Source organism: Martes martes (genome assembly GCF_963455335.1).
Source record: "Martes martes genome assembly, chromosome: X".
Taxonomy (NCBI): Eukaryota; Metazoa; Chordata; class Mammalia; order Carnivora; family Mustelidae; genus Martes; species Martes martes.
In genome coordinates this window covers 43,257,808-43,271,082 of record NC_137897.1, presented here as the reverse complement: position 1 = coordinate 43,271,082, position 13,275 = coordinate 43,257,808, and the positions used below count along the sequence as shown (strand labels likewise).

At 52.3% G+C, this 13,275-nt stretch overlaps 1 protein-coding gene across 8 annotated transcripts in view; it reads left to right on the top strand.

Moving 5' to 3' along the window:
* Positions 1-13,275, top strand: part of IQSEC2 (IQ motif and Sec7 domain ArfGEF 2) — a gene marked incomplete at its 5' end in the record, with an annotated part of 77,780 nt that overhangs the window by 43,470 nt on the left and 21,035 nt on the right. For 2 of the 8 annotated variants that reach the window (XM_080795001.1, XM_080795000.1), the window contains one exon: positions 4,449-5,166. The exons of 5 other annotated variants lie outside the window; for them this stretch is intronic. In XM_080795001.1, the coding sequence (XP_080651127.1) occupies positions 4,449-4,548 (100 nt within the window). In that variant the 3' untranslated portion in view covers positions 4,549-5,166. Of the gene's footprint in view, positions 1-4,448; positions 5,173-13,275 lie in introns of those variants that run through there. One more of the 8 variants, XM_080794999.1, reaches the window with a different exon arrangement.

Below are 13,275 nucleotides of genomic sequence, written 5' to 3'. Positions count from 1 at the left end.
TATAGAAGCATTTTAATTTCAAATTACAGAATCAAAAGTCTTTGAGAGTTATTAATGAGATAGACTCAATGGAAGATGAAGGGAAGGGAGGAGACAAGGATGAGCTGGCATTAGCAGAGGGCCACAGGGACATGAATTCAGGGTAACTGCAAGAGGAAAAGGGAACCTCTATTAATGCTTACCCAGCACTCAGTGTCCTTGGTGGTTCCTAGCTTGCAGCCTGCTCAGTTCTTGGAGATCCCAGAGCAACACTGAAGACACTTCTCTCTCTATGGACTTTGGAGAGGATTTACGTCTGGGTTGTGAGTCATGTTGTTTCCTAAAGAAAGTGATGTTTGAGTCAGTCATTCAAGGTCCCTAAAGATCTGGAGAGCTAGGGATGGGGGAGGATGCTCTGGGAGGGCACACAAAGGCCCAGGGGTGAGGGATGGTGAAATCAAACGTGGGAGGGGGCGGAGTTTAGACCTGCCTCAAACAGCTCTCTGGGAACAGTCAGGCTTCCTTCTTCATGGTAGGCAGCTAGGGAGCCAGGAGCAGATCTTGAGTAGACAAAGTGACACGTCAAAGAGGCTTTTTAGAGGAAGGGAAACTAGGGAGGAGGCTGCTGTGGTAATTCAGGAGAGAGAGAAGCTAAGGTAGCAGCCGTGGGGATAGAGCAGAGGAGATGCATTCGAGAGGTGATTGGGAGGAAGAGAGAACTGGAGTAGTAGGCTGAATAAATAGTGGGGGTGGGAGGGAGTGGAGATGACAGAGGTTGGAATTCACAGTGAGTTTCAGTGTTCGGGTCTGGCAATGGAGTCATGCATTCAACGAATATTTCTTGAGTGCCAGACGCTGTGCTGGGCATTGGGAATACAGCACTTAACAGAACAGATGCTGGTCCTGATGGATCTTACGGTGGGCGAGATGGATAATAGATAAATAAACAACAAAATATATAGAATGTGTCTGGTGCCACGCCTCTCTGAGGGACGATGTTCCAGACAGAAGGAACATGGAGCGCAAAGGCCCCGAGATAAGCATGTGCAGGTCATGTTTGAGGGACAGCAGGGAGACTAGTATGATTGGAGAAAGAACCAACAAGGAGTGAGAGGAGTAGAAGAGGAGGAGGTGGAATCGGCAGAATTTGGTGACTGACTTGTTAAGGGAGCAGGAAGAATCTACCATGGCTCCCAGGTGTGTTCTGCGCTTGGGCCACTGGGTGGAAGGTGGTGCTTTTCATTAAGGTGCAAAATGCAGAGGACAGGTTTGCAGTGGTAAGATGCTAAGTTTGAGGTCACCGTGAGCTCCGAAGGCCATAAGGTCATCCTGGCGGAGCTTTCTGCAAGCATTAGGCTTGACGGGTCTGAGACCCAAGAGAGAGATCCATGAGACAGAGACAGAGACAGAGATGGGGGAGGGGGGCCTAAGCCATCCCTGATGTTAGGCCATGGAGTGGGACTGCTGACAAAGGGTGTGGAGTGAAAGAGAAGAGGGCCAGAGCAGGACTGGGGGAGAGGAACCAACGCATAAGAGATGGGGAGAGGAAGAAGAGATGGGGGTGGTCAGAGAAGTAGGAGGAAAACCAGCAGGGAGTGGGCTCACAGAAGCAGAGGAAGGCAGGAGCCATCCGTGCACAAAGGAGGGGCTTGTTAAGAGTGGCAAATGTTACAGCTGGGGGAAGGAAGATGAGGGTGGGAGAGAGTCTATTGGCTTTAACCACTAGGAGGTCCTCGGCGACCTGGCTAAGAAACAGTTTCGGTGGCAGGGTGGGCGCACGAGGCAGATTGCAGTGGGTTGGAGAGCTCGTGGGAGGTACTGAAGTGGAGATGGCCAGTGGAGATGAATTTCTCAAGAAGCTTAGCTGTGAAGAGGAGAGAGGGACAGTGATTGCTAGAGGGAGATGTGGGGGCAGATAGAAGGTTTTTATTCCCAGATGGGAGAGACTTGAGCTTCTATAAATGTTGGTAAGAAGGAGGCAACAGAAAGAGAGAGAGAGAGAGAGAGAGAGGTTGAAACACGGGAGAGAGAGGGGATGGTAGTTGTGGAGGAGGTAGCAGGGGTGGGCCCAGAGCCCGAGTGGAGGGGCTGGCCTTAAATAGTATAGGGGCCCTCTCTTTCTCTCAGAGAGGCAGAGCAGGGGTAGTGGGGGCGAAGACAAGGGCGTTGAGGGGGCTGGTGAAAGAAATGCTTCAGTGGAGTTTGGAGCAACCATCAAGGGCAGGGATGGGGAAGCTAAGAGGAAACAAGGAATACCTCTCCTTGTGAGTCAGGGAGGACTTCCTGCAAGAAGCAGCATTTAAACGGGGCCATCATGTTCAGATGGGATCTCAGTAGCAGAAGATATGTGCAGAGGGAAGAAACAGAGTCAGCAAAGGCACGGAGGTGTGAAGAAGCTGGCCATCCTAATGGAGTAATGAACGAGCTGGTTTGATGAAGGCTGAGCATGAAGTGAGTCACTAATAATGACAGTAATAATAAGAGTTACTGTGTATGAAGCCCCAAACATACCCTGTGGAGGTGCTCAACATACTTGACTCCATTTAATTCCACCACACCCTGCAGAATGGGCATTTTCTCACTTTGTAGATGAGGAACATAAGTCCTAGAGAAGTATAGAAGTGGACCCGAGGTCACCCAGCTAGTAGGAGGTGGGGCTGATATTCGTACCCAGGTCTGGGGAACTCTAAAGTCCATGCTTTCTCTACCAGACAAGGAAGACCAGGTGAAGCCTTATGGTGGCAGAGCCTTGAATGCCAACTTGGAGAGTCTGACCTTTTATCCAGGAAGCGATGGGGAGCCAAGGTGGGCGTCTAAGCAGAGACATGCAAGAGATTTGTACTTGCAGACTCTATTAGGAAGGCTAATGGGTCCAAAAGGGTAGAAAGAAGAAATTGGGAGGGAATGGCAGGATCAGGGTGAGCAGTGGCAGAGGCCTGACCTGAATGCGAGGGGAGTAAGCGGTGGGACTGGAAGATCACTTGTCCTTCCTGATAGCCTTGAGAGGTGTGGTATTTGCTCCTTTTCTAGATGAGGAATGGGAGACTCAGAAAGGGTGAGTGGCTTGCCCCAGACTTGAGTTCTGCTTCACGTGGTTCTGCTGACTCAGTGACTGTGGGACAATGTGTTAGAGGGAACTTTGAGGGGGTGCATGTGTGCTCGGGTGCCTGCGTGCGAGTATGTGTGTTACCTGTGTGTGTGTGGGCTCGTCTGCCTGTCTGGTGGACAGCAGTGCCTTCCCTTGCCTGTCCCTGTCCTCTTTCCTTCTCATCTCTTCCCAATCCTCCAGTTTCCTGGCTTCCATACTTCCTGCCTCCCTTGAGCCAAGGGGTCTGGGAGCGGGGCGATACTGTTTCATTAGCTATCTCCAGAAAATCAGCCTTTCCATTCCCAAAGCAGCTGGACCCCCTGAGCCCTAGTGTCTGTCCATCCATGCCATGAAATTGTAGCCCGGCTCCAGGGACTGCCATGCACAGACTGGCCCCTGGTGCCTGTGTGCAATACCCTGGGGCCAGGAGCTTGTTCCTGCACCGTCTCCCCCACCCAACCCCGTCAACTTGGCGCTTCTGCGCGGGTGCCAATGGCCACCTTGGGAAATAGAGTCCGTTCACGAGCAGTTAACAGTAACCACCATGTTCCTGTTACTCTTATTTGCCAGGCACTTGATGTATGTTCCAGTCCTTGCAACAGTCCCGTGGGATTGGCATCATGAGCCCCATTTTTACAGATGAGAACACTGAGGCTTCAAGAGGGGCAATAGCATGCCTGGGGCACATAGCCTGGAAGCACTTACAGAGCTGGCGTTGGAACCCAGGTCTGTTTGCTTCCAAAGCTGTGGGCTTTCCACACTCCATTTCTGACATCGCCAATTTCCCTGACCCTGAGCCTCCAGGAAATACAAATCTTTGTCTTTCAAGGGCAGGGCGGATTTCTAGCAGTTGTGCCAAGTTCACCTAAAGGACCCCGTGGGATGAGTCTGAGACTTGGAGCTCTGAGAACTCCGGGCTGAAATCCTGACTCTACCACTCACCCAGCTATGTGACCTTGGGCAGGTTATCTCAACCTCTCTGAGCTTCAATTCCCTCATCTCTAAAATGTTGCCGTGTTGTTGCAGTGGTTAAATGAGATGATGTCTGCAAAGAGCCAACACCAAGCAGGTTGCTGCTATTTCTATTCAAATGAAGGTTGGGCACCTGTCAGGTCTGAAATGGAATTGGTATACTCTGGGCGTGACCTTAAGCGAGCCCAGCCTGGGTGTGGGGGAGGGCTGTTGCAGGCTCCTTGGAGACTGAGTTGGGCACTGCCCTAGGTAAGCTGTCACACTGGCCTCCCCATTCAGACCCCACTCCTAGCCCACCACCCTGGTTCCAAAGCCGTTCATGTATCTCCCCTGCTCTGCAAACTAATGCCTCTGCCTCTCTCTGTCACCCGCCCGCCTGTGGCCTCTACCCTGCCCTTCCTGGCCCCAGGGAAGAGGAGGAGGAGGAGGAGACTGAGGAAGAGGAAGAGGAAGACGCTCATCAGTTCTGCTGTCCGGCCTCCGAGTGCAGTAGTCCCTCCTCTCGGTAACTGAGAGGACAAGGGTCATTTTCTATGCAGAAGCAAAAGCCTTAACCAGCCCCCTCACCCCCCGCCCGCTATCCCCTATGGGACCCTGTCCCTGCTTCAGGATGGGCAAGCATCGTGCCCCTTCCTCCCCCATCTCCTTGGAATTCCCAGACACCCCTACTGCTGTTTCCCCTGGACTCCAGCCCCCGAATTATAAAGGCTGGAGCCCTAGGTCTGACTAAAATATGGGAGCAGCAGAGCTTGGAGCTTGGAGCTTGGAACCTGGACCCTCCCGCACCCGCACCCCATTTCCCAGGCACCCTGGAGCCTGCCACTCCTGGAGAGGTCTCCAAATGACATCCCAAGGACCTACCTCTGTCCTCTGTGAGCACAAACAGAGATGCAGGGTGCCTAGGGCTCAGAGGACCAGACGGGGGCGGGACCCAGCCTGCCTAGTTCCCGGTTGCTCGTTCCCTCGCTGCGGCCATTGCTGCCATCTCCTCTGCCGCTTGAAGGCCTCGTCCCATGCCCTCTGCCACTCCCATAGTGCTCTGTAAATATGATCAGGAGGAAAAGGCCTTTCAGAGTGCGTGTGTCGCTGTGTACAAAGGAATTTCCATCAATAAAAGCTGATCTCTTCTCTCTGTCTGATGTATGTTCCACCCTACCCCCCACTTCCCTCTCCTCATCCCCACCAGGGCTTTACCTTCTTTCCTATCCAGGGCTGGGGACAGGGCCTGGGAGAGAGAATAGGGTTTGATTGTTGGTATTGTCAACACCCTAGAGGCAGGCACTCAATGAATGAATGAATGGTGTGGTGCTCTCACTCTTCCCCCGGGCAAGCCTGCTGCCTTCTCCAGCCCATCAACCTGAGGCCAGCCCGGACTCGCTGCTTGGCCCCTCTGCTACCTAGTTCCCCACCTCTGCCATGTGTGAAAGGAGGAGGGGGCTTGGGTCAGAGGCTCTCCAAGGTCTCCTCCAGCTCCAACATTCTGTCGATCTCAGGTGCAACAATTTTAAGGAAGTATAATTACGCCCATTTAAAATATGACGATTCAATGACACATTCCATGCAATTCTGTGGTTTCTATTTCAACAACAACACTAATTTGGGGAGTCTCCAATCCTGTGGATTTCATGATCCTATTATTTTAAAAGATTTCATGATTCTATTATTTTAAAAAGCTTCTGATGGTATGATTTTAATACTCTGTGATGGTTTAAGAGTCCTTGATTCTGTACTTTCAAGGTTCTGATTCTACAACTTTAGGGATCTCTGAATCTAAGCCATTTCCTCCAGATGCAATGACGCTAAATATTTCCTGCACCTTCCAGAAGCTGGTTCTAAGACTCCCTGGAGGCTGTTGGCAGGAGGGTGGGAAGGTATCCTTTAGGGACTGTAGGACCCATACCTTCCATAATGTGTCTTCACATTATGGAGCAAAGTCAGGAGACCCCCAAGTGGGTTCATACCCCCAGCTTTCCCTTTCTAAGCCTTTGGCATTGAACAAATCTGAGCTTACCTTCCGGTTCTCTCACTTACTGCCTGTGTAATCTTGAGCAAGTGTTTTCTTCTCCTTGAGTTTCATCCTCCTCCTGAGCACAGTGAGAATATATCTACCTCTGTGGGTTATTGTGAAGATTAGCAAGGAAACACAAGGAGCCCAGCACAGGGTCTGGTGCACAGTGGGGCAAGTGTGATTAGGGCCCACGTGAGAGTGCCTCCTCTCCTTTCTTTCAGCCCTCCCTTCAGCATCCCCATCACATTGGTCCCGTCCTTTTCACAGAGGCTCACCTTATTCCCTCACTCAGCCACTCAACTCATCTACTCACTTATTCATCCAAATTCTAATTTATTTCTCAGCTCCCTCTGGCCTTTCCTCTGTCCCTTCCTCTCTCTCTTCCTCTTTTCCCTCCTTTACTCTTCCAGAAGGCATTGCTTGAACACCTAACTGTGGACAAGGCTTTATTTTATTTTTTTATTTTTTAACGGTTTTATTTATTTATTTGTCAGAGAGAGGGAGAGCTGTAGGCAGAGGGAGAAGCAGGCTCCCCCCTGAGCAAGGAGTCTGATGCAGGACTTGATCCCAGGACGCTGGGATCATGACCTGAGCTGAAGGTAGATGCTTAACCAGCTGAGCTACCCAAGGTGTCCCGATGAGGCTTTAAGCTAAATACTGTGAGGGCTCCAAAAGAAAACAGTGGCTGTGTTCTCCTTGAGTTCTCCATCTCCCAAGGGAGGTGAGAATTCCTTTGGAAAAAGAGGCAGGGCGTGAGGGGCAGAAATGATAGAGTAGATACGGCTTCACTGTTGAGCAAAATTGGTTCCTGGCCCAAAGAGGAGGGAGTGTGTCAGGATGGGCTGAGGAGGGTGGTAGTGTCAGGAGGGCTTGCTGGAGGAGGAGGGGCAAAGAGTGGAAGGCTGAGAAGGGTTTGAACGGGTGGCAGACATGAAGAGGCATCATAGGAGACAGGCACAGCCTGGAGGAAACCCTGGCAGGGAGCTCCAGGGTTATGCTGGGGAATGGTGTGTATGTTGCTCTGCTCAGCTGGTCTCCAGGGGTGTGGGAGGGTAGATGACCTGTGGATGGAGAAACCATTCTACCCTTTATCTGACTGGAGGTAGGGTGGGGGTGGGGGTTCAATGAAATGGAGGCAGAGGCCAAATAAAGGTCAGGCAATCACTGTGGAAGCCAAGGAGGTGTGGACACCTGTGTAGGCAATGGAATTGGCCGAGGGCCTGTGCCGCAGGAAGGGGGAAGGTTTCCGTCAGCTGTGAGGGAAATGTGTATGCCTGCACGTACGTGTGCGTGTCCTCATGTGTGGCCGGTGGGTGGGTCAGTAGTAAGAGACTGCGTTGTTACGTATCTAAGGGTATGTGATTGTGTGAGGCTGGGTGTGAGGAATTCTGAGTATGTGTGTGAGGTTGATTGTGCGAGGGGCCGACCTTCTGTGCCGGGCAGGCTCTCTGTGTCTGCCTGGTAGAGATAATCATGAGACGGTGTGTGGGTGGCTTTTGAGCATGTGGGGCCATGGCTTTTAGGGTGACAGTCTTCGGGCAGGATGGTCACACACTCTCAGACATGCACGACAGTCACTTGTCTTAGGGGACTGAAGTGGCCACTGAGCATGTGCCGTGTGCTGTGCCCTGGCCTGGGCTTGCAGGGCTCATATCAGCCACTGCCGTTGGGAGACAGGAGCAGGGAAGGGGGAGGGACACTTATCACAAGTTAGCTGCCGGTGAGGACCACCCGTGACGTGAGCATGCACAAGACGCAGAGTGGGGAGTAGCTGACCCTGTCGGGTTCTGTGTGTGTTGTGGGGGGGGGGGCAGAATGAGTCAGAATTGACTCTCCGGGAGGGCTCACATGCTCAGAGTGCTGCAAGATGCAGATGAGGTCTGAGGCCAAGGGGACAGGGAGGCCATCCTGGGCAGAAGAAACCAAGGAAGAGTATGAGCAAGGGCACCAGGCTCACTAGCCTAGCAGGTGCAAGTTACCTGCTGTTGCCCAGCTGTTGTCTGTGAGCTCAAAGGGGTTGGGGGGAGCTGGACAGATTCAAGGGGCTGCTCAAACTAAAAGCAGGGACACTGGCCTGGAAGGTAGGAGATTTGGGTTCTCATTCTTCATGACCCTGGACATGTCACTTTGACTATGTGGGCCTCAGTTTGGATCTCAGGGATTGGACGGTTCATAAAGCCCATCCCTGTTCTGTGGCTTCTTCTCCCTGTGGCTGGTTAAACCCATGACTCACTCTTCTCAAAGTCAGGCCCTTCTTCCATTTAACCTCAGTATTTCCTGCTTCCTCCTGGGTTGCTGTTTCTCCCACTCCGCAGATATTTACCCAGCCTCAGCCCTCCGCATGTCACTGTGGGAAGACACAGGGAGCTGGAGAATACAGATCAGACCTGGGAGGGGGGGTTCAGTGTCGAGGGGTGGGGGCACAGGGGTAAGAGCGGGAGCGTTGATTTGACTCCTGGCTCTACCACTGCTGAGCTTTGAGACTTTGGGCAAGTTACTCATCCCTCTGCATTTCATTTTCCTCATCTGTTATCTCCTTCAGGGAGAACAACCTGGACCTAGCAGAGTTGCTAGGCCTAGCCAAAAGTAGGTACTCAGTAAATGACAGCAATTCTTTTTAGAGCTGCAAAGCAGTAGAGCTGGGATTCAAGCCCAGGTCTGTGCGCCCCCAAGCCCACATTTGCCTGCTGTCTCCCTAGTCAGCCCCTTTGGTGGTCCCCTCCCCTGTCAGCCCCTATGCCAAGCGGGGCTGGCCTCAGGTTTGGAATTTCCAGGGCACTGGGATTGGGTAGGAGAAACAGCTTGCAGAAGAACCATCAGAGGAGGTGGAGGTGATTGGGGTCCCTCCACTCCTCTGCCCCACCCACCCCTGTGTCCCATTTCCCCAACCGGGTCTTCCTCCAAAGCCCCAAGCCTCTGCTCTCATCTAGGTGTCCCGACCTCCTCCTCTTGTTTTTTTGTCTCCCACTTCCAGTCCCGCCCCTTCCAGCCTAAGTTGTCATGGGGATAGTCCTCAGCATCCCTAGCTTCCTCTTGCCCTCATCTTATGGTATCCATAGCGACAGCCCCCATTCATTTCCATGGCAACTGCATCCTGATCCTGTCCCCTGCTGGCTGCCTGGCTCCAGGCAGCACCAATAAAGGGAAGGAGGGAGAGAGATCTCCCATTAGGAGCAGCATGGGGAGAGTCAATGCCCATGCTACCCTAAATCCTTACAGAATGTCCTGCCTCTCCCCATCTTAGTGCCTTGGCTCACAAGGTCACTCACTCACTTCTACCAGCTCCTCCGAGGCAAGGTCCTGGTCAACGCTTCCTCCCCAGGGAAGCCTTTAAAGCTGCAGGGGAACTAGTCCAGGCTCTGGGCTTTGGATTCCTGCTCTGCCACTTGCTCTCTCTGAGACCTCTGGCAGTTAACTTTCCTCCTCGGAGTCTTTTTCCTCACTTGCAAAATAGGAATCCTAATTCTTCCTTCACGTTTGTCATGCAGATTAAATAATGTGCGGAAAATGCCTGACACAGGGAAGGTGCGCTGCAAGTGTGAGTTTATTTTTATTCTGCTCAGCCACCCCCAAGCAGAAGGAATCTCTCTCCTGAGCTCCCCCAACACTTCCTCTGTTCCCCAGCCTTGAGAACTTTCAGTTTTGTACTGTGGTTATTTGTGTAACGTGGTTTATCCCCCCCCCCCGCCCCCCGCCCTGCTGCAGAGGATGCTCTTCAGTTTCTCCCACAGAATGGCCCAGAAGACAGTGCACACAGGCACGTGTGTGTGTGTGTTCTTGTGTTCTTTGCTCCAGGCTGGGAGAAGTCCAGAGCGGGGTGGGGATGGGGGGGGGGGTCTCCCAGGCCCTTTCTGAAGTCCAGGAATCCAAAGAGGGAATTGCATTTCCCTCTAGCCCTGCACAGATGAGAAACAAGTGCAGGGAGGTAAAGTGACGTGGCCAGGCTCACAAAGCTGCTAAATGGCAGTCAAGACCTGAAGCTGGGTTTCCCAGCTTTTTACTGCACATATCGTGTGTGTATGTGTGTCCATGTGTGTGCATGTGTGCATATGAGAGAGAGAGATTTTCCATGTGATCAGCATACCCCTCCGTGTTTTGGGGACCCTGAGTAAAGGGATTTCACATCCCCAGGTCCGGTTTTTTCAGCAATATGTATGATATCAGGAGGGACACCCTCAAGCACTGTCCTTTTTGCCAGGCCCTCTTGGGGGAGACTGCACTGACAGCCTGACCTCCCTGTCCCTCTTCCCTTTGCAGTCAAAGTTAGGGGCCAGCTCCAAAGGGAAGAATTGCCAAAGAGCAGAGAGCCAGGGGCAGCATGGAGCCAGAAGTGGCAAGAGGCAACGAGATGTCGTGCAAAGACAGCCTGGGCCCTGTGTCTGCATTCTGACTTTCTCACTTAGTAGGCCTTAAGCAAGTTTATATTACCTCTCTGAGCCTCCGTGTCCTCATCTATAACACGGGGCTAATGGGGTTTGCCATAAGTTTGAAGGATTCAGTCAGCTCATTGATGCTCTTGCCCTAGGGATAGGGTGACTCTAGGGCCCTGTGGCAGCAGAGGAAGGACCTGTAAGCCAAGCCATGTGGAGGGGGCAGGTAGGCATGAAAGGGCGCACCTGAGCTAACTATTGAAGGGTGAACAGGACATAGTCAGATTGAAGTCATGGGGCAGAAGGTATATGAGGCAGGGGTCAGATCAGGAGAGCCATCCACGGCTCTGCTGAGGTAGTTAGAGGTTATCCCCCGAAAGTTGATCCCTGTAAAACCTAAGGTAGATCACGTCCCTCTTCTGCTCATCTCAATCAGAGCGAAAGTCGAAGTCTTTATCGTGGGCTCAATGCCCTTCAGGATTTGGCTCCCATTCCTCCTCTAACTTTACCTCTTCTCACTCTCCTCTTATTCACTCTGCTCCAGCTACACTGGCTTTCTTGCTGTTTCTGAAACATGCCAGGCATTGCTCTACCTCAACATCTTTGCGCTGGCTCTGCCTTCTGTCTGGACTCCTTTGGCCTCAGGTGACCACACAACTCACTCCCTCACTTCCATCCGGGCTCCGCTTCTACGCCATTTCTTCAAAAAGACCTTCCCCGACCGCCATGTTGAAAACAGTGCATTTGACCACTCTGCCATATTTTCCTTCCTAACACTTACCTCTACCTGCAATGATAGTATGCATTTATAGTCTATTTCTCCTGCTAGAATGTCACCTCCCCTAGGGAGCACATCTTACGTGTCTTGTTCACTATTATATATTATATTCTATAATTATATTATATTATATATATTCCAAGCACCCAGCACTGGGCCTGGCATACCGAAAATGCTCAACTGTTGTTCATTGAATGAGTTCGGATGAGCCCTGGGAAGGTTTTAGTGGGAGAGCAAAATGGTCAGATCTGTATGTTGGAGGGCTCTCTCTGGCCACAGGATGGAGAATGGATTGGAAGAGGACACTGGCGGGCGGAGGTCAAGGCTCAGCGGGGAGGATTTATCAGCACAGCCACCGGAGCTTATTCATTGACTCCTTCGCTCCAGAAGTTTTATCGAGCTCTTGTGTTCTAGGCCTTGTGCTCGGTGCTGGCTAGGAGATTACCAAATTCTCTTCCTGTGCTGGGATTCTGGGAGTCATGAACACAAATAGCTGTCACGCTTTGCCAAAGCTAACCTGCACCATAAAAAGAAGGACAGACATGTGCTGTGTGTGGGAGCTCTGAACAGGATCAGCAATAATTTCTGACTGGAGGCGGGCTTCAGGAGGGCTTCTTAGTGGTGGCATATGACCTGAATCTTGATAGAAGTAGGGTGTGGGGGGATTTCTCGGATTGCAGATGGCAGAAATGATAGGGACTGCATTCCAGGTGGAAGGTACTGTATGAGCAGTTTGGGAGGTGGAAAGCAGAGGAGTATTTGGGAGAAACAGGATCTGAGCCAGGCTGAAGGGAAGGGTGGAGAGGATGCGAGGCTGGCAGCTCACCCTACAGTCTGGCTGAATGTTTAAGGGCGTGAGCTCTGGAGTCAGACTGCCTGGATTTGAATCCTGACTCTAGTATTAGGAGCTGTGTGACCATGGATAAGTTACTTAACCTCTCTGGGGCTCAGTTTCTTGATGTATAAAATGAAGATAAATCACAATACCTATCTCATAGGGTTGTTTTGAAGAATAAACAGATTATTAAATGTGAAGTGGTAAGAACAGTGCTTGATGTGCTAAGTTCTTCATAAGCATTAGCTATTGTGTCTTTGAGAAGCCTCAGGTGCCAGAATAAGAAACTTGGGCTATCTCTTATGGGCAGCGGGAGCTACGGATGGTTCACGAACAGAGGAGACAATTGGCTCAAAACTGGGTTTAAGCTGTATGCTGAGAGGGAGAGGTTTGAAAGGTTGATGAGCAGGATCCTTCAGTCCTGAGGAGCATCTTAGATGCCTGGGTTGGTGGGGTGGGGGGGGAGGGGGGGCGGGCTAGACTAGGTCTGATGCCTGAAGTGGGAGTTCACAACCCCTGAGGCCCAGGAAGAGAGAGGATTTGGGGTAGAGGGCAGCTCCCCAGTCTGATCCTGCCTTGTTCCTGGCAGTGTTATAGCATGATGTTGGGAGGGTGGAGGATGAATGGTGGGCGGGGAGGGGGTCCTCTAAGGTGGAGCTGAGCTCTACTCCTGCAGCCCAGGACCCAGCCGGGTGGGTGGGTGCTGCCTCCCCACTGCACCCAGCCCCCAACCCAAAGTGCTCTCCCACAAGGCTGGCAGGTCTGATCCAGCTGAAGTTCTTACACTGGTAGGGAGTCCCCCTACATCCACCCCAGCTTGCCCTGCCCTACGCCCTGGCCTCTGCCAAGTAGGGCTTGAGGAGTGGCCCCTTAAACCTTTCCAGCTAAGAGCCCCCTCAACCATGTGCCTGCCCAAACCAGACCCTTCTCTGGGCTCCACCACATCCACTCCCCCCACAGCCCCCATGCCTCACCCACCTGTCCCTCCCCTCCCAGCCCCCCTCCTCCATTCCCCTTACCTCTGTGGCTCCTCACCTTGCCTACTAGGCTCAGGGCACCTGGGCGCTGTCGCCACCTGGGTTCCCTGGCAGCCTGGTTGCCATGGCACCATGGGAGCAAGTCTGGCAGAACAACAGCTCTGGGTAACCAGGGCGGGCAAGGCCCCGTGCCCCGCTCCTGCCAGTCTTCGACCTCAAGACTTTTGCCTCCCCCTCCCCCAGCTGAACAGAGGAGGCCATGAGGAAG